Genomic DNA, 21107 nt, shown 5'->3' on the forward strand with positions numbered 1-21107 from the left:
TTACGTTTCCCTCTCAGCTCCCACCATGTTGCCTCCAACTACAGTCAGTGCGACAAGTGCCGTGATCGGTACTGAGGTTACTGCCGTAGCTACCACCGTCGCTGCCACAACTGTCCCCACTGCTGCACCTACCACTACTACCACCACTGCTGCCACCACCACCACCACCACCACCACCGTCGCTACAACTGCTTCTACTACCACTACTGCTGCCACCACTACCACGGAGAGTCCTCCAACCGCCGTGACTAAGATACAGGACACTGGTATTGCTGAACACACACTTCCCTCCTCCTCTCTAGCCTCTGCCCCTTCCCAACCCTTCACTCTGCTCTTCAGTAGAGACACACACATAGTCTTCCTGGGACAGGAGCTGGGACCTGGACACCCCTGAGTGGTTCCTAATCTGAGGAATCATTCCTCTAAGGTCTAGACTCATGTCCTGGTATCCAGGAGACTCCAGACTCCCTAGTCCTGAGAAGGTCTCAAAGACCTAGAACCTGAATTCTGTTCCTAGGCTTCCTGTCTAACCTGCATCATAATCCTTTGTCCTTTCTGGCCTTTTTGAAAACCGTAAAGCACTATAGAAATCTGAGCTATCATCGTTATTATTATCCTCATACATCATCATCATTAGCTTCTCTAGCCTGTGAAACAGGAATGGACAGAGTCCTTCCACCTCAGACAGGTGACTGGATACCAAGCTCAGGTCCTCACCCAGAGATTCGCAGTCATTCAGACCAAAGATGGACCTAGAGGGGGGCAGGAAAGGTGGCCACATAGAGTCCAACACACAACAGGTTTAATGGGAGGCAGTGTGGTGTAGCAGAAAGAGCACTGGATTTGGAGACAGAAGTCCTGGGCTTAAATCTCACTTCTGCTACTGATTTCCTATATGACCTTAGACAAATCACTCTCCTTTCCAGGTTTCATCTGTAAAGATTATTTCTAGGATTGGACTAGATTATTTCTAAAGTACCTTCCAGCTCTAAGTCCTATAAGTCTCTTTTAAATAGAACTTTTGAATAAATGTGCCTGCTTTTAATGCCAGAAAATGCCACACTCCATGGGCCATAAGTATTTATTTTGTGATGCCACATGTATTACAATGAACGCCTAAAGCCCCCAGTGAACAGTAAAACATGCGGTGAAACTTTCCCATGCAGGAAGCATAATTTTTTAATCCTACCTAGGGTATATTAATGATATGCCCAGACTGTCTCGGGGTACTAGGTATATTGTGAAACAGAGAGAGGTTTGCTTCCTAGACTCAGGCCCCCATGGCAAGGAGGAACCCTCTCAAGGCATGAGGCTAGGTAGAGCCCAGGGACTCCTCCCCAGAGGGCCAGCCAGGCAGCAAAGCTCTCTGATGTCATGTCTCACTGGTGTGTCTGCCTCAAGGAGTGGAGCTTGCAAAATGTATAAAGGGATCCCCCAAAAGATAAGCCCACGCCCAGGGCACCTGATCTATGCCCCCCGTAGGACCATCCCTGGTTCTCATCTCCCCCTCCCCTTTCCTTTAAAAAAAATGCAATCATATGAGCTCCAGGAAATGGTACTACAATCAAGAAGTCTAGTAATGACCAAGGGTGCTGAGTTCCTGTTTCCACTGATATTCCCCATACCCTGTAATGCATGGAAGTAAAATTACAGCCGTTTTAGCGGCTGCTCGTAAAAATCAATCTAAGACCCAGCCTGCTGGGATAAAGCCTAAAGGAGTCAGTTCGGGAAGCTTTGTTTTTCCAGTATGCAGAAACCCCTTAGGGAATTCAGCAGTACTTCGAACTGAGCTTCAAACAGCCTTTTATTGCCTCAGAAGGAAGGGTCTCTAGCTTAGGGAGCCAATGTGACAGCCAGAAAGTCAGCATGAGGCAGACAGTAAGGCCTGCAGGGGAGTGGGGGTGGGGGCAAGCCGAGGAAACGGAGCAGATTTGCCTGTTCTAGTCCCAGCTGTAGTCTTCACCAGCTGCGAGACCTGGGGCAAAAGTGCCTTCACCTCTCTCTGCCCTGCTCCCAGCCCCCATTTGCTTGAGGAAGAGCAGCCGACGTGCCTCATATAAAGAATCTGATTTTGCCAGCGTGTGGAACTCAGTCTACTAGCATTGTTGCTGTGCCAGGCACTGTGCTTTATGACACAGAAATGAATCGGCTTGCCCAGGGACACAGTGCTAGGCAGGTGTCAGAAGTGGGGTTTGAACCCTACAAGACCTTCTCGATCACAAATCCAGCACTCTAACCACTCTAATACCGCACTGCTTTATATATAATGAGGATTTTGGTGGGGCATGGGATGAGTAGAGAAAATGTTTTAAGCCCTTAGAGGACAGGTGAAAATATGAACTCAAAGTCAGTTTACAACACTAACTATGTCTTTGGCCTCGGAAAAGCTGTCTCTATAGAAGTGTAACCACTTAAGTGTTGAAGTCATGCTGACCTTCAGAAAAAAAATGACTATGGAAAACCCTGTTAAGATCACTGGGAGCTGCCATCTGGTAATTGGTGATTAGGGCGCTTTTTGAGTGATAGTAAAAAGTGTTCAGTTGCTGAGGTTGAGCCTGACATCATTCAATTATCTTGCGCTCTCAGAAAAGGCACACAGAGGGTGACAAGAAAGAATGACTTTACCTTACCCTCTGGTGACATCAAAACGTCAGTACTGCCATGATGGGCCAGGACTATGGACCATGCAGGTGCAGGCTCTGTCTGTGATAGAGCCACAGGGGACCTGTTATGGGAAAGCATTGCTACCTTCCCCTCTGCTCAGCCTCAGATATTAGAGATGTCTTCCAACTATCCTAATCTCTCTTCACATCCTAATCTGGCTCTTTCATCTACCAATTTGCCTCAGCCTTTTAGGAAGCTATTTCCACTTTCGTCCTGTAACACTCCTTGAGGGATAGCTAGTTCCATAGACTTGTTGGAAGGACTTTCTTTCATTTGTCTTAAACTTCCTTTCAGACTTCCGGGAGGCCCCTCTGGTTCTGACATTCTGGATTTGGTGAACTAGTCCGAGTTCACCTCATTATCATCACCCTCTGTGACTTATAAACTTTGATGATATTTTCCCCCACTTTCATCTTTCCTCCAACCCTCCAAGTATTCCTATTCTGGTTTATCATTTGAGTTTCCTTTCTCTAGACCAAACTCCAGGTCTCCCTCAACTTTGCCTGGAGGCAAATGTACATCCTTACCCTAATCATAGAAAGCATCCCTCTCCAGCTGTCACCAGACCACAGATGTTGGGGAGAAAAAAAAGCCCAGGTCCACAAATGAGAATGGGTTCTTATGTTCCTGAAGGCATTCAATTCAGAGTTTAGATTTGCCCAAGGCAACCACGTCAGGCAAAAAGCCTTGGAAGAGTGGGGTGGATGGTAGACCAGCCTGACAACCCCGCTGGAGGGTCCCAGGCAGTGCTATCCATGATGACTTGCCCAGCATGAACTATTGCTCAACTTGGGCAGATGCTATCCTCGGGGCTACAGGGGAAGGGCATTGCCTTAGTAAAGACCAGGAGGCCCGTTGTAACTTCTGAACCCTGCAAGCTGAGTTATATGCCACATAGACTGTATTGAGTGCACTCGGTTCATTTATTTTTGAAAAGTGAGTAGGAGACAGTACCCCCTTGCATGCTAATAAAATATACAGGAGCCACGCTTGTAAAGTCTTTGAAATATGAGGCTTCATGCTAGCATTCCACTATTAAATCTTTGCTGGGAAATGGGGTAATCAGGCTGCTGGGTCTCCTGAAAAATGACTGTGTTTGAAGATTAGTGATGTCTTCTATGCAATGGCTTTGATAGTGGAGTTCCCAGCTATTAGGAGCTCGGTAATTGATGCCTTGTCCAATGCATAGAAAGCATACCCGGCTACACCCACCCCACCCCCACCCTAGCCCTAAGAAGCTGTAGTAGGGAGAATCCAATGTAGTGAAAAGGATTCTAGTGAAGGGGAAGTGTTATGGGCCAGTCTCAAGGTGGTCTGCTGGGAGAGAGAGTCTCATCTTATTCACCCCATCCTGAAGGAATTGCTGATGGGTATAAGATCTTTCAAAGTGTAGTCTCAGACCATTAGAAAGCGTTGGAGTAGAGTTCACAGGTGTTGACCTGACCTAGGCGCCTTTCTGAGCAGGTATGATCGAGACTGAGAATCTCCCAAGGTATCTCTTAACCAGAGTAGCCCTCTCTTAGATCTGTCTGGTTTAGACTTTCAGTGTTCCTCTGGTTTGTGTTCCCCCCCCCAAAATAGTTTTAATTGTCTTATTACAAGCATCTGATGTCAATACAAACAACTAAACTATTTGCATTTAAATTAATTACTCTCCAACCATAGAGTATCATGATGACACTTTATCAATCCCTCACTGCAGATCCCTGTCAGGATTCTTTGTCCAACTTCATTCACTTCTCCTCATGTGATTGTAATCCCATAATTGCATCCTCCATCTTCTGGATTGGCCTTTTTCTTCTTTGCCTTATTTCATAAAGGCTATTCCAGATGTCCTTGCATTCCTCTTGCCTGTCCATCTTAATGGCCTTGAGACATTCCATTCCATGAACATGCTACAATTCTTTTAACCATTTCCCAGTTGTATGTTTAGGTTGTGTCTTATTGTTTGCGGTTGCCTGCAATGAAAATCTTTGAAAAGACAGATATTTTGTTGCTGCTGCTGCTGCTGCTTTCAATTGCACTGTTGGGGGTATTCCAAGTAATGGAATTTTGGGGTCAAAGGATGTGATTACTTTGGTAACTTATCATGCTGCCAAATTGTACTCCCCTAAAGTTTTCCATTTCCCTTCAGATCCCCTTCCCCTCCATACACATACATTCTCACCTCCCAGCCCAAGAAAATACCCTTTCTCCTTATCACTTCCCACCCCATCACAAATCATAACTTCCATTTGCTATTGAAGTAGCCACTCTGACCATCGCAGAAAACATTAGTGGTTTTAAGGACAAAGAATACTAACTTCTATGCCCAACTCAAGCAAAGGGGACTTTTTCTCCCTTCCTCCGAGAAGAAACTTGCACCTGTTTGGAGATCCCAGGCCTTTCCAAAGCTGAACCCAGACACCATAGGGAGGTTTGAATAAGAAACCATGCTTTGAGTTGAATCCCCATTTGTATCACGTAGGGGCTATCCAGCTATCCATGGGTAGCTATTCCTTCCACACTAGGGCCAGCCTGCATGCTCTCTAGCACACACTGGGACGACTCATTTTTAGCCACCCAAGGCTGAGACTTAGAACGATGTTGGAGCCATGTATACCAGGCAATTTCTGACTCTCTGTTCTTTCCCAGCAGACCCTGGCCTGTGCGTGTGCCCAGCCCTGCCTCCCCCCATCATTACTAACTCCTCTTCTAACCTATTCACCAGCCCCCTATGGACAGTCCATATGGAACTTCACGGTGAAGGCCAACAGTAAATCGGCCAACCTCACATGGGACCACAATCTCGAGCCAGGAACTGACTTTGTGATTGAATATTCCTACAGTAAGCAATGGCCTGCATGGCAGCAGGGGGATAGTGGTGGATGCCATTGAAAAGATCCTTCTGAGGCTCAGAGAGGCCTTTTAGCCTGGGGTTAATCATAGCCTAGTGAAATCAATGTAGATGCTGGGTTGGGGAAGGGGGGAATGAGGAATAGGAATGGTAGGCAAGAGGAAAAAACCCAAGGCTGATGAAAACCTGCTACCCATGCATGGGCCACTAACCTTTCCCAAGGTCTCTTCTCTTTATGGGGATGAGGCCTTTATTTAAGCCATGAGCCCAGAGAAGCTAGATCTTATCTTCACACTGGGCTCCTTAAGGAGCAGAGTCAGGATGTTCTTAAATTTCCACGGGACAGGTTCCTGGTCCTGGGAAGGAAAGTGATCTCTCTCTCTCTCTCTCTCTCTCTCTCTCTCTCTCTCTCTCTCTCTCTCTCTCTCTCTCTCACGCACGCGCGCGCACGCACGCACGCACGCAAAAATAACCCTAAGTAGATCAAAAATCCCTAAGTAGATCAAAAATTGTTTTAGAGAGAAAACCTTGACCCAGCCCCATTCACTAGCTAGGGCTTCCCGGCTTTTCTGGGCTGCTGCCTATGACAAGGGGACAGGTTTTATACTCTATGTGAAACTGACTAGTCCACAGGGGGTCAAACCCAAGAGCATGGTCTCATTTATAATAATCCTCTAATTGTTCTAACCTGCCCAGAGAGGGTCCCAGTTACAAGCAAAGAATAAATCACAGCCAACTTTGCCATATATAGTCCAGGAGAGTGGGAATTTTCAATTCGCAGATGATTCCAAATCCCTAGTTTTGCTTATATTTTCAAATATCTACCAATATCACCTCCCCCAGCGCGTGTTCGTGCACACACACACACACACACACACACACACACACACACACACACACACTCACACTCCTGGTGGTATTTAGGGAAAGAGCCTCTCTAACAATCCTTCTGGGCACTGCACCTGAGCAGCCAAAAGACAAAGGATGAGAAGTAGAAAGTGGAAAGGCAGGGAGGTTTGGTTAATCTGCATACCACACAGATTCATCAGTCCCTGGCTGACGGAGGGTTGGTTGTCATATAATGGCTACCAAAATGAGCTGAGGGATTACCCATAAGTGTTATTGGTAAAGTTAGCGCTATGAGAGACAGCACTGAGGAATGGACAGAGAGCTGGCATTGCAGTCGAGAAGACCCGGGTTCAAGCCCTACCTCTGACACATACGGGCTGTTTGACCCTGGGCAAGTCACTTAAACTCTCAAGGCCCTCGGCAACTCTCTTAAAGCTGCAGGTTGCCAAGGAGGTACCAGGCTGCATTGTAAAAAGGGTTTTCTCACTGGGAGTTTACTATATCAGTGAAATCATAGGTCTAATCTCCCTACCTACCTGCCTCCCACCACCAAAAAAAAAAATGGGGGGGGGGATTAGAAAGTCAAAGGAAAGTGACAGATTTGGAAAGGAGAACAAAGTACTGCTTCATCCACACCTCAGGGTTGAGATAGACGTGGATCTTGAAGAGAGTCAACCACCTGAGGCAGGCAGGACTCATGTGGTCAGCCTAGTAGTCTCTGTTTGGGGCTGGCCCACATACTCGGACACCCCGACCCTACACGATGTCCCAGCTGTAAGTAGCCCACCCCTGTCCTTGGCAGGTGGTCAGGGACCCTTGCCATCTCTCCGGCTGCTCATTATGGGGCCCCTGAGCTGACCTAAGATTTCTGTTCTTCAGGCAACCATTCAACAAAAATTCACTCTGTTAAGGCCCAGTCTTTCTCGGTGACCGACCTCAATCCCGGGATTTTCTACTCGTTCCGGGTTTATTCCCAAAACAGGCCCGCTATCACGAGTTCCCTCGTCACTGTTCAGACCGCTACTGATTCAGGTGAGAGGGGGTTTGGCCAGTGTGAGCCGCCCCCCACAAGCATGAGGCATTCCATTCTCATCTTGGCCTTTCTGTCTGTGACTTGTCATGGAGAGCAGAAGGAGGTCTTCCCCACCCCCAATCTTGCATGGCTGTCTTCTCTTCTTGTTGTACTTACCAGAATATTATGAGTCCTAGAAAGTGGAGAGGAGCAAATAAAACCAGAGGATGGAATAAGAGGCACTGGGAGTGTGCACAGTTTGGGGGGGGGGGCGGGGAATCATGGCGTTGATCTTGAGAGGGATGATTGGAGGTATAGATGGAAACCAAAAGCAGAAGAATGCTTGGTTTACACTTGTATTTGAAAAAGGTTTTGTATGTATTTGTGTGTGTGTGTGTGTGAGTGTGCACGTGCACACGCACGCATGAATGGATGTGTGAGTGATTGCTTACTATCTCTAGGTGTAGTTTTGTGGGTTGTTGTACCCCCCGCTGTTTCCTTGTGCACATATATGGTAGCTATCTGTGGTGCTGAATCATAGGCTCATGGATCTTGGGCTGAGAGGGACCTCAGAGGCCATTTAATCCCACCCCCCTCATTTTACAGTTGAGGAAACTGAGATGCAGGGCAGTTATGTGACTTGCCCAACATCACACATATGATGAACTATCAGAAGTAGGATCTGAACCCAGGTCCTCTGCCTCCTAAGCTAATAGTTTTTCCACTGTACCAAAATGCCTTTCTGTAGAATAATAAAGTTAGAAGAAATCTTAGAGACCATTTGGCACAATTTCTTACATGTTGCATAAACACCCTCTATGTAGCCTCTGCTTGAACAACTCCAGTGACAAGAAAATCATTGCTTAACAAGGCAACTCCGTTCCCTTTTTGGACAAGTCTAATTGCTAGATTCACCTTCCTCATGTCAAAAGAAAACCTGCCACCTTGACAATTCTGCCTATTGTCTCCAGTTGGCCCCTCATATCCAATAGACAGAATTTTCAGACAATCTGCCACCTTGGAAATCCTGCCCATTGGATCCAGTTGGCACCTCATATCCAATGGGCAGAGTTTTCAGAAAACCTGCTACCCTGGAAATTCTACCCATTGGATATGAGGAGCTAACTAGATTTGTATCCTGGGGCTCTCAGGATAATGTTTTATACTATTAGCAACTGCAACAAAGTCCAATTTCTGTGCCATCCTCATGTTCTTCTCTCTTCTTGACTTTCCCAAAAGAGACTGTCTTTGAGGCTTACATTGAATTTCTGTTTTGGCCCCAAAGTTAGCATGGCTGAAAAGTGTAACTTTTTTGCAACTCTAGTGTAGGGGAGGATGTCCCCCAGTAGCGAGGCACATGCCTGCTGGGGGCAATGAATAGACTTTTCACACTGTAGTATTTATGATGTGTCCAGCTCCTCAGTCAGTGGTGCAGAAGAGAAAGTGATAGGCTGGCACGGGGCCACCTCCTGCCAGGAGACCATGTGCTAATGTAGATTCAAGATCAGCCTGAAGTCCATATCTTGTCTTAAATGTTCCCCTGTGTGTCAACTCCTATGCAAAGGATAACAGGGAAATCCTGAAGGAGGAGGAGACAGTCCCACCTTCAGGTAGTGCCTTGTCAGATGGAAATAGAAGACTCACAAGCAAAAGGAAAAACTCATTATAAGATGAAAGCTGGTTTGCAAAATGTTTTCCCTTCTCCTTTGTATGCTCTTGGCTCAAATGATTATCCCTGATCTCATTTGGGAGAAATAAAGGTTCAGCAACTAAAAGAACCTCATTGACCATTAAAGAGAAATGTCTCTGCCTAATCCCTCCCAGTTTAGACATAAATCATTCAAGCTAGAAGGTCTCTCAAGAAGGCCACTGATTCAACCCTGTTATTTTACAGATGAGGACAGGGAAGCCCAGGGACTCTAAGGGATTTGTCTGTGGTCATATAGATATTAAGTCTCAAAGGCAAGATTTGAACCTGTGTCTTCTGACTCTAGGGCTAGCATCTTTTCCTTAGTACCACACAGATTTCTATATTCATGCCCTCAAGGCCCCGAGTCTTGAAATCCAGCTGTCTCCTATGGCCTGAAGGGCCAGTCTGAGGCTCAATGTCTGAGTGTTTGCTTGGGTCCATCCTGACACAGGGATTGGGTGGAGGAGACAGAGAAGTATAGGAAAACCAGCATGGCACCTGGGTGAATGACAGAGTGGTGCAGGTGGCTAGACTCTGAACTAGTGGGGGGTGGGGGGGAGGTCAGGCTACTGTTCATTGGTGCATATGTTTGATTTTGGTCCAAAACAGACCTGAAGTGGAGACTGGAAGAGGGGGAGGGTAAAAGCAGAAGTGGATTCAGAAAAATGATCTTTTAAAATGGCACCTGACCTTGCCCAGAGGAAAACAACACTGTCAATGCAAGCACAGTTTGCTTTCAAAATGACCGAAGAAGACAGACCCTTTGAGTATTCTCCCCAGAAACCTGCCTCTGTGCTCCAGAGAGTGAAGTTTCCATGGAACAAACATTCATTTCACAGTCACCCGGCAGGCTGGGCATAAACTAAAAGTATGGTGACTATTGTATGGTCCAGACTGAATAGCCTGCTACTTCAAAAAGAACGGCTAGATTGGGGTCAGGAGGGCCTGGGTTCAAATCTTGCTTCTGCCCCTTATTACCTGTGTGACTTTGGGCCCTTGACTTAACCTCTATGGGCCTTAGTTTCCTCATCATTCAACAAGCATTCCTTAAATGCCTGCTATGTGCTAGATGTGCTAAGAATACAGAAACAAAAATTACTCTGTCCCTACCTTCAAGGAGCTTACATTTTATCAGGAAAGACAATGTGCACACATACATAATTATATTCAAAATATACACGAGATAATTTGTGTGATGGAGCACTGGAAGCTGTAAGGTCAAGAAAGGTTTCATGTAAAAGGTGGCATTTGAGCTGAGTGATTCTAAGGGTGACAGGTGAGGACAATGCATTCCAGGCACTGGGGACAGAGAGTGTCAAGGCTTGGGGCTGGGAATAGAGGAACCAGTATGTGAAGTCCAGTTTGGCTAGAAAATAGAATGTGGAGGGGCAGCTAGGTGGGACAGTGGATAAAGCATCGGCCCTGGATTGAGGAGGACCTGAGTTTAAATCTGGCCCTCAGACACTTGACACTTATTAGCTTTGTGACTCTGAGCAAATCACTTAACCCTCATTGCCCTGAAAAAACAAAGAAAGAAAGAAAAAGAAAATAGAATGTGGGAATGGAATATGTATATGAATGTATATATGTGTGTATATATAAATATACATATATGTGTGTGTTTCTTTATATTTATATATAATAATGCTAGAAAAGTTGGTTGGGACCAGATTATGAAGGGTTTAATAAGGGACTTTGTGTTTGATCATAGAGACGATACAGAACCATTGGAGTTTATTGAATAGGGCAGTTAAATGGATGGATTGGCATTTTAGGAAATTCATTTTGGAATCCATGTGAAGAATGAATGGAAGTACAGAGGGATTCAAGATGTGAAGAGCAATTAGAAAGTTATTGCAATTGTCCTGGTGAGAAGTAATGAAACTTGAATTATGGTGATGGCTATTTGAATAAAGAGAAAGGGACAGGTGCTAGAGAAGTTGTAGAGATAGAAAGGACAAAATTTGACAACTGAATGAATATAAAAAGATGAAGGGGGGCAACTAGGTGGCACAGTGGATAAAGCACTGGCCCTGGATTCAGGAGGACCTGAGTTCAAATCTGGCCTCAGACACGTGACACTTACTAGCTTTGTGACCCTGGGCAAGTCACTTAACCCCCATTGCCCCGCAAAAAAACAAAAACAAAAACATGATAGTATAGTAATAAAGTATTTGGACCTGAAGTAAGGAAGATCTGAGTTCAAATCTGACCTCAGGCACTTACTAGCTGTGTGACCCTGGGCAAGTCACTAAATCTTTGTTTGCCTCAGTTTCCACATCTGTAAAATGGGGATGATTATAACACCTACCTCAAAAAGCTGTTGTAAAGATCAAATGAGATATTTGTGAACTATTTTGAAAACCTTAAAATACTATATAAATGCTAGCTGTTGTTGTTGTTGTTGTTTAACAACAAGTTCAAGGAAGAGATACAGACAAAACACATACCATAAAGCAATTGATGTAGGTCCATATATTCAGCCCGAGAGATGCCTGAACATTTAACTGTGTGTGCATGTGCTCACACTCTTAGAAAAATAAACGAACTCTTCTTGCATGTAGAGATGAGAGGGCATCAAAAATGCTTTCTATCTCCAATCCATGCCTTTTAAAGACAAGAGACAAGAAGAGTTGAAAGGCCTCAGCCACTGATCATTTAGGTAGGTACAGGGTATCTCTTCATTTAATGAGTAGTAATGTACCATAGCAACTCAGCAAGGAAAAATAAGGAATCCACCAATGACAGTATTGGACTCTCTGTCTCACCCCACAAAGATCTCACATGTGAAGTTAATCACCTACATAAGGCTCTTGAGGCCAATGGGACCCCAGAGGCCATTAACATATAACCCTGGTTGACTCCCAGAAGCCCTTCTCTTCTTCCTTTCTGGGCAGAGGGACAAAGGGGACATCATTGGGGTATACTTGCACTATATTTCGTGAGCACCCTAACGACTCTTCCAGGACCACAGAAAAAACATAGGGCAATCAAAAGACTTATCTGTGGTCAGTGCATCTTTCATTCACTGCTGCTGGGGGGGAATTGTTTTTCTTGCATCAACCCAGGGTGGGGTGGGGCAGGTTGGAATGCGAAATTATTCTTGGTTGAAGTCAGCCAAGCCAGAGTGTTTTCTTGAATAAATCTCAGCTCCATTGCATCAGTCAGAAAACCCTCTCCTGTTTCTAAAATGTCATTTTCCTTCAAATATTGAGTAACAGGTATTAAGTTTGTGTCCATTTGTTTAATCTGGTTAGAATTGAAGCCATTAGAAATATCTGTCTGTGAATTTTCCATCTCTAAAAGCAGAGGGTGTGGCAAGCTTAGAAAACCTTGTCCCATCTTCTCTGTGGCAAGAGGAGATTTTTGCCTGAGTTTGTCAGATGCTTCCTATTATATATGGTATGAGTATGGGATGGGTCCTAGTTTGCATCAATTGGAACTAGAGGGTAGGACAAGGATGAATGCAGCCCTGTCTTCGAATTTTAGTTTTCTTGCATTGGGTTTGTAATCTTTAAATAAATGGAATTAATCCACTAAATTTGGTACCAGCATTCAGATTTACTTACACTGGATTTTCTTATGAAAATTGTTGGAGCCCAAGATGTGAGATCATCTTAAGTTCCTTTTCATACTTGAATCTATGGAAAGCTTACCTTATAGCAGCTTCTCCTCTTTAGGAAGCCAAATATAGGGATAGATCCAGAGCTCACAGATGAATTCTCTAGCCCTTTAATTAGACTACTTTAATATGTCTGGATTTGATTCCTACATGTATGCGCCATGGACCATATGGGATGCTAGCTTCTGTCTTTCCATCTCCTTCATATATCCCTGAAGTGTGGCACTATATCCAAAGGGTAGAGGCAACCCCTAGAAGAGGCTTTGAAGGAAGGACTGGCTTTCTGTAAACACAGGCCTGTTTTCCTTTCCAATTCAGTGTGCAAATAAATCAAAGTTATACCTCAGTTCATTGCCTTTGTGGTCTTGACTTCAAACCAACAGTGGTTCTTGTCATGTAGACTTCAGGAAGTTAGAAGCAATCAACCATCATCCTTCACACTAAGCAGAGGGGTGGCCATATTCACTTAGGTACTGTGGGGAAACCCTTTTATAAGCTCAGCATGGGTAGGCTGAGCTAATGTTCTATTAAGGGCTGAACTATGTTATGTTGGACTTGCACTACATCATGTTATGTGTGGAGGAATCCATTAATCATCATGTATTTACTGAATGTTTACAATGTTTCCAGCACTGTGGTAGACTGAAAGATACTGAACAAACCCTTAATTCCTAAACCTTTTAGTCTACTTAAGAAGATAAAACTAGCTCTCTTAAAACAATCAAAAACAATTCAATGCCCAATAGATTGATATTAATGTTAAGTGTAATTGTAAGTTGCAGAGGCCAAAGAAAGTTTTCATGTAGGTCTGGAACTCAAGAATACTTGAGAATTGATTTGGATAGAATTAGGGGAAGATAGAGCAAATTCCAGTTGGGGAAGAAATAGGCAGAGGTTGAAATGAACCTAGCATGTGTGGAAGACAAGAATACCAATCTGCCTTAGTATGGCAAGCCTGTGTTGGGAAGTTAGAATGAATGCTTGTTGACATGTTGCGAGAAACTAGGTTGACTATGTAGAGTGACATCATATTATGGAGGTCTTTGAAAGTGTACTGAAAGAGTTGATATTTTGTAATAGGGAGCCACTTTAGGTTCTAGAGAAGGAGCTTGAGTAACAAGTAACATGATGACAGTGCTATTTTAGAAAGATGATTTTGACAAGAGTATGCATTATGGATTAGAGAGAAAGGAGATAAGGATAAGAAGAGTTCAAAGTCCAGGTGTGGGTCCTGTGAATGGAGAAAAGATAGCCATTGAGAGACATTTTGAAGTGGTGGGAGGGAACAACAGAATTTGGCAACAGATTAGATAACAGGAGATTAAGGAGAGGGAAAGAATTTTCTAGGCTAGCAGTCCAGGAGAATAATGATATTGACAAAAATGGGGTACTTTGGAAGCAAAAGAGATGGAGGAGGGAAGATCATCAAATCATTTTTGAAAATATTGAGTTTGAGGTGATGACACACCACCCGAATGGGGAGATCCTCTAGACTTTAAAAAAAATGGCATTGGTAAGAGGATATATCTTGGACTGCAGATTTATGTCATTCGTATAGAGATCGAGCGAGCCAATGAATGAAAAGCCCCCTTTGTGAGCTTTAAAACATTGTCATCTATCATCATTTTTTTAACTGGGTCTGTGATTCCATTGATATAGGGAACTCCCATTGTGGTGACTCCCTCTATCAATGTGGGTAGCCACCTACTGTGCAACTTAAGAGTCTTAGAAAGTTGTCGAAGAGGCTTAAATAACTTGCCCAGGATCACAGGCAGACATGAACAGAGCAACTTTCATTTATGCCATTAGGCCATGCTGTCTATCACTGTCATTGGAACCATGAGTATGGATGAATTCATGGAAGGAGTGGGGTTTGTAGGGAGAAGAATGGGGAGCACCCACAGATGGGGGTAGAAGAGAACTCCCCCCCCCAAAAAAAGGATTGGAAGAACAAATAAAGACGGAAAACAGGGAAAGCCAAGAAGGAGGAGGAGGGGAGTTGATAGCATCAGATATCAGTAAAGAGATGAAACAACATCATGACAGTGGTAGGGCCAGAAGTCAGATTGCAGGGGATTTAAAAGGGAATGGTGACCAGGGTGTGGAAGCAATGGGTGAAGTCCATGTGTTCAAGAAGTTTATCAATAAAAGGGAAAAATTGAGCAGTAGCTCTAACCAAGAGCCAAGTGAAGTTTTTTATTGTTGTTTTGATTTAAAATGAAAGGTCCTTGGGGCAGCTAGATGGTGCGGTGGATAAAGCACTGGCCCTGTATTCAGGAGGACCTGAGTTCGAATCTGGCCTCAGACACTTGACACTAGCTGTGTGACCCTGGGCAAGTCACTTAACCCTCATTGCCCAGCAAAAAAAAAAAAAAAGACAGAAAGGGCCTTCAATATGTTAGAGCCCTATTGGAAAACATAAGGGGAAAAGCCATAAAAAGAGTGAAAGAAAATCAAGGCAACGGGGTGTTTGTGAAAACAGGATTCATGAACAGGTGGGAAGATAGAAGTCCAGGACCTAGTTAGAGGAGTTGGCTTGAGAGAGAAAAGAAGACTCCTCTTTGGGGACAATGATGTGTTGAAGTGAAGACCCTGGAACTCAGTCCAGATGGTTTCAATCTTTTCCAGGAAGTAGGAGGTGAGATTGAGTTTGGAGTAACCACTAGGAAGCTTGTGCTGCCAAGTCAATGAGAGGTAGCTGGGTAGTGGTGATAATGGCTCCATGAAAGGTCACAGGTAGGAAGGGTTCAACAACACCAAAGTAGACTTCAAAGTGGAAAAAATCTAGTTTAACTAGGAAATACTGGGTAGAGTAGAGATGCTGAATGATCTAACTTAGAGGGTACTTTCTACCCCAATCCAAGTAATAGATCATATTGGGATAGAGTACTACCGCTCTGTCATCCCAAGATGTTCTAAGCAACTGGGCCTTTTAGAGATTTGAAGATCCACTTCCCCAGTTCACCTTGTGGGGACAATATGGGATACTGACCATAGCCATCCACATATCTGAAATGTTGCTCAGTTGCATGAGACTAGCTTGGCCTGGGAATTTCTGCATGCTGGGGTAGCCCTGTGTCTCCTCTGTAACTGTCCCATTTCCTCCCTGATCTCCTAGTCCTCAAGAAAGTCATCGTTGCCATGATAGGTTGAGTACCAGGGCAAGTTGCTCTGGTGCTTTGGTCTGTGGGCTAGTTGGTGGGTGAATGGCCCCAGATCCCAATCCAATCAGCCCTCTGATTTTCAGACAAAGTGCCAATGGGTTCTTAGGTCATGGAACTTGTGACTGTCTGATTTGTGCCTTTCATATGGATTACAAAAGAATGATAGGGTCATAGAATTAAATCTGGAAGATCATCCAGTCCAGCTCCCCCAATTTACAGAGGAAACCAGCTCATACAGGTTAAGTGACTTGTCTAAGGTCACACAGATAGGGACTATCAGAGCTGAGATTCAAACCCAATTCCTCTAACTCCAGATCCAACATTCCTTCCACTACACCAAGATATGCCAACCTGAATGGGAGGGCCTCTACCAAACCCAACCCACTCGTGTAGGTTTGTGTGTGGCAGGGGTAGGACTTGAAATAATTTAAATTGGTCTCCTACAAATGAAGAAAACCACAGAAGTGTGTTTTGGGGGTCAGGGTCACCAGGAAGAACTGTAACTCCCCTCACACCAAATCTTTGTCAGTAGGAGGCTCAATCAGTCAAAGAGCCCTGATTAAGGGTCTTTTCATGAGTGATAATAAGTCATGGTTGACAGAGGGTGAGTTAAGTAGACAGAGCCCCTGCCTAGCCATTTTTTAAAATCCAATAGGCCCCCCACTATGAACCCCTATCAGCATACTAGACACTATACTTCAAGGAAATTGTGAGCTTGTCAAAGACACAGAAACTCACCAAGGTAGAGCCTCTCACTCATCCAGGCAAGAGTCTGAATGCAAGAAAAAGTTGGTGACCCTCTCACCTCCCTAGTGTAACGAGTTAGCTCTGGGAGCACTGTTCATAGGTGCCACTGGAGTAGGCTTTTGAGCCACAGCCTCCGGATCACTGGCTTTCTTGGTGCTCAGTGACTAGTGTGTTGGAAAATGCCCTGAACTTGGAACCATGACATCCTGGTTCAAATCCCAGCTCTGCTGTTTGCCTAGCTGTGTGACCTGGTCATCTCACTCCAAATGTCTGAGACTTGGGTTCTTATGTAAAAATGGATGGGAGAAAATTAGCTCAACCTACCTCAAAGGATTGTTGTGAGCATCAAATGGGATTTAAGTCAAAGGGATTTGTAAAGCTTAAAGTTTTATTGAATATAAGCTTTTTTATTATCACTAGATATGTGATCATGGGCAAGTCACTTCACCTCTCAGTTTCCTCATCTGTAAAATGGGGTTGACAATGCTTGTTCTACCTACCTCACAGGGGTGTTGTGAGGAAAGTATTTCACTGACCTGGAGGACCCATATGAATGTGAATTGTGAATATCACTGTCCCCAGTGGGAAGTTTTCTAGAACTGTGCCTCTTTGCCCTGGATCTTCATTAGGCCTCATTGCCATCAGCGCACCTCTGGCCTTCTTCCTGAGTGCCCTCACTCCACACCAGGCTGGGGTGCCCACATTTTCCACTGCAGACCTGTGCCATTTCTTGGACAATACCACCCCTAACTCCATGCTGTCCCCAGGTCCTGCTCCACTTTCTGCTTCTTATTCCAGCTGCCCCAACCTGGCACCTTCCCTTTCTTTTGGCTCTTTTCCTCATTCTTTGACCTCAGCTCTTTAATGGATTTTTTTCTTTATTCCTTTAATAGATATTTTCTTTGATGGGTACTTTGGGCCAGCAGACTGGGCAACCCCTAGCTTTAGTCTCCAAGAGAAAGCATCCACATGGATTATTGGATGAGTCTTATCTCTGTTTTCCTCCCCAAGTTCTCTACTCAGATACTATTAACTTGCTTTCTTTTGATATTCCCCCACCCTCCTGTCCTTTCTCCCCACCAGCATTCACCAAGAACCAGGTGGACATCGCCACCCAGGGATGGTTCATCGGCCTCATGTGTGCGATTGCTTTGCTGGTGCTGATCCTGCTCATCGTTTGCTTCATCAAAAGAAGTAGAGGAGGGAAATACCCAGGTAAGAGGCCCAAGGAAAAAGCAACAAAGCACCACCCCCACCCCCTCCCCCATGGCGGGAAAGGGAAGGCAGGCTAGACGGGAAGCAATCAAGCTTTCCTGTAAGCCAACAAGATCCCCCAGCTTGCTAGATCCAGGGGAGCTCAGCTGTCTCAACGAGCCCAGCCTTGCTGAACAAGAAAATATGGCCCTCCTGTCTAATGTCTGAATCTAAGGGCAGCCAGAAAGCACTTGAGTTAATTAAGTTCGCCTAAGGTGGGCTGTCAAAGAGGTTCAGGCAGCCTAGGGGGAAGGGGGAGATGACCAATTCCCGTTAGGAATGACCTTTCTTCTCCCATCCCCCACCCCCATCTGTTAGTGAATTAGCTTTATTTCATCTTGAATATCATTAAGACCTAAAAGGGGAAAGGAAGAAAGGGGGAGGAGAGGGGGAGGAGAGGGAAGGAGACAGACAGACAGACAGAGACACAGAGACAGAGAAAGAGACAGAGAGGAAAGGGAGAGAGAGGGAGGAGAGGAAGGGGATAGAGGGGGAGGGGAGGAGGAAGGTGAGAGAGAGGAAAAGAGGAGGAGGAAGGGAGATAAGGGGAGGGGAGGCAGGGGAGGAGAAGGCGAGAGAAAGACAAAGGGAGAGAGAAAGAGAGGGAGGCAGAGAGAGAAAAGGCTAGGGGAGGGGGGTATGTGAGTGAGAGAGAAAGGGAGAGAGATGGAGAGGCAGTAAGAGAGAAAGAGGGAGGAGAGAGAGAAAAGAGAGAATAAGGGAGAAGAGGGAGAATGACTTCTGGGGGCTTGAGAACATGAGGGATTCTCTGGAGGAGAGACTCCATCAAGCACTCACCAGCTCTCTAGTATGCAGGGATAGAGGATGCCTGGAAGATAAGAAGTAGTAGAAAGGGGAGAGGAGCCACTCATTTAGTGCTTCAGGTGCCCCAATCTTCCTTGCCCAATGGACATTTGCTTCCTCACTGCAGTGTCGAAGGGGTGAGTGTGGGCTTTGAGCTCTTCCAGTGGAAACAAACTAGAGTGACAGGCTCCATATATATTCCACCGACTTTGCTACTCAGGATATAAGGCTCTCTCAACCTTCAGGAGACAGACATCTGTCAGGGGAAGGGCGGGCAAGATCTGGAATGATGGGATGGATGGCTGGTCCCTGCCAGCTCTCAGTCTCTGACCCTATGACCGTGTAAGAAATTGCATTGGCTAGGAAAATCCCATTGAGCTTCAAAACGAATTCCATTTCAGATATTTATTTAGTGCACTGTGCTAGGCATGAGATTTTGATCGTTCCTGTCCTTGGGATTCTTATGTAGAAAGGGGATAGGATACCCAGTTAACTATAGTATACAACATTACATGATATATGCATCAAAGAGGAGCAATATAGGAATCTCTTCAAGCCCCTAATCCCCTGCTGTCCAATAGTATCCCTTCTATTCCTTCCATTCTCTAGAAGCACAACAGCATTCATCTCCAACAGATACTGAGCCTTCCCCAGTGTTCCATGAAAACCAAAGGCAATAGCAACAGACTCTCCTATTTATTTCAGTCCTGCTGCCCAAATAAGCTCTGAGCTTCTAAAGAGTTCTGCATCTGATCTTAGTAGAAAATATTATCTTCTTTTTTTTTTTTTTTTTTTTGGTGAGGCAATTGGGGTTAAGTGACTTGCCCAGGGTCACTCAGCTAGTAAGTGTTAAATGTCTGAGGCCGGATTTGAACTCAGGTACTCCTGAATCCAGGGCCAGTGCTCTATCCACTGCGCCATCTAGCTGCCCCGAAAATATTATCTTCTTGAAGGCAAGGACTGGTTTTTGGTTTTGTCCTTATCCAGTGCTTTGCTAATAGCTTGTTGTTGTTCAGCCCCACCCAACTCTTCATGACCCCATTTGGGGTTTTCTTGGCAAAAACACTAGAGTGGCTTGCCATTTTCATCTCCAGTTCCTTTTACATATGAGGAAACTGAGACAAATAGGGTTAAATGACTTTCCTAGGGTCATACAGCTAGTGTCTGAAGCCAGATAGGAACTCATGAAGAGGACTTCTCCTCCTTCCAAGCCCACCGCTCTGTCCACTGTTCCGCCCACTACTTCATAAATGCTGGTTAGGTTGGAGTGGATCAGGTGAGTCCAAAAGTGATCTGGGTAGGTGGGACAGGACAAAGAATATTTGCCAATGAGCATTTTTCTCCTTTTGAAAGAACATGTAAGCTCCTTGAGATTAGAGATTGTTTCATTTTTTTTTTGTCTTTTTATTCCAAGATACAGTGCCTGGCACAAAGCAGGCCAAAAAGCGAATGCCTTTTGATTGACTGACTGATTCACTAACCAGGTCTTTAGTTTGACAGCAAGACGTAGGTGGAAAACAAAAATAAAACAAACAAACAAAAAGATATAGGTGGAATCACTGATTTCACCTCCGTGTCCCCAAGGCAGGATTCAGTTGGTCTAAAGGTCTAAAGGACCCATACACAGATGAATTCTTTTTTTAAATAAATATTTTTATTTAAAGTTTTGAGTTCCAAATTTTATCCCTCCCTGAGGTGTTAAGCAATCAGATGTAGGTTATATATGTGCAATTATATAAAACATTACCATGTTGGTAATTTTGTACAAGAAAATGTATAAAAGAAAAGATGAAAAAAAGAAAGTGAAAAATAGCATGCTTCAGTCTGTGTTCAATCAATATAAGTTCTTTCTTTGGAGGTGGATGGTATGTTTCATCCACAGTCCTTTGGGAGGATTGTCTTGGATCATTGTGTTGCTGACAATAGTTAAGGCATTCATAGTTCTTCATCAAACGATATTGCTGGGGGTAGCTAAGTGGTACAGTGGCTTGGATTCAGGAGGACCTGAGTTCAACACTTACTAGCTGTGTGACCCTGGGCAAGTCACTTGACCCCAATTGCCTCACCAAAGAAAAAGAAAAAGAAAAAGGTCAAACAATATTGCTGTCTCTGTGCACAAGGTTCTCATGGTTCTGCTCATACTTCAGTTCATATAAGGATTTCCAGGCCTTTCTGAAACTGTCCTGTTTGCCATTTCTTATAGTACAATATTCACAGATGACTTTTTTTTTAATTTTTTTTTTTTTTAGTGAGGCAATTGGGGTTAAGTGACTTGCCCAGGGTCACACAGCTAGTAAGTGTTAAGTGTCTGAAGTCAGATTTGAACTCAGGTCCTCCTGAATCCAGGGCCAGTGCTCTATCCACTGCGCCACCTAGCTGCCCCTACAGATGACTTCTTTAAAGAACTCCGATAAATTTCTCTCAGAAAGAAGATCTAAAGACAACTTCCCTGTCTTCCTGCTGCA

The 21107-nt window shown here is 44.6% G+C and overlaps 1 protein-coding gene across 14 annotated transcripts in view; it reads left to right on the forward strand.

Annotated features, from left to right (window-relative positions):
- NFASC (neurofascin) overlaps nucleotides 1–21107 on the forward strand; it is a 256804-nt gene that overhangs the window by 224583 nt on the left and 11114 nt on the right. For 6 of the 14 annotated variants that reach the window (XM_043963354.1, XM_043963355.1, XM_043963358.1 and 3 more), the window contains one exon: nucleotides 17668–17799. In XM_043963354.1, coding sequence (XP_043819289.1) covers nucleotides 17668–17799 — 132 coding nt within the window. Of the gene's footprint in view, nucleotides 1–17; nucleotides 267–5374; nucleotides 5492–7228; nucleotides 7382–17667; nucleotides 17800–21107 lie in introns of all 14 variants that reach the window. The other 8 variants (XM_043963346.1, XM_043963348.1, XM_043963345.1 and 5 more) reach the window with 3 other exon arrangements.

This window comes from Dromiciops gliroides, chromosome 4 (genome assembly GCF_019393635.1).
Source record: "Dromiciops gliroides isolate mDroGli1 chromosome 4, mDroGli1.pri, whole genome shotgun sequence".
NCBI lineage: Eukaryota > Metazoa > Chordata > Mammalia > Microbiotheria > Microbiotheriidae > Dromiciops > Dromiciops gliroides.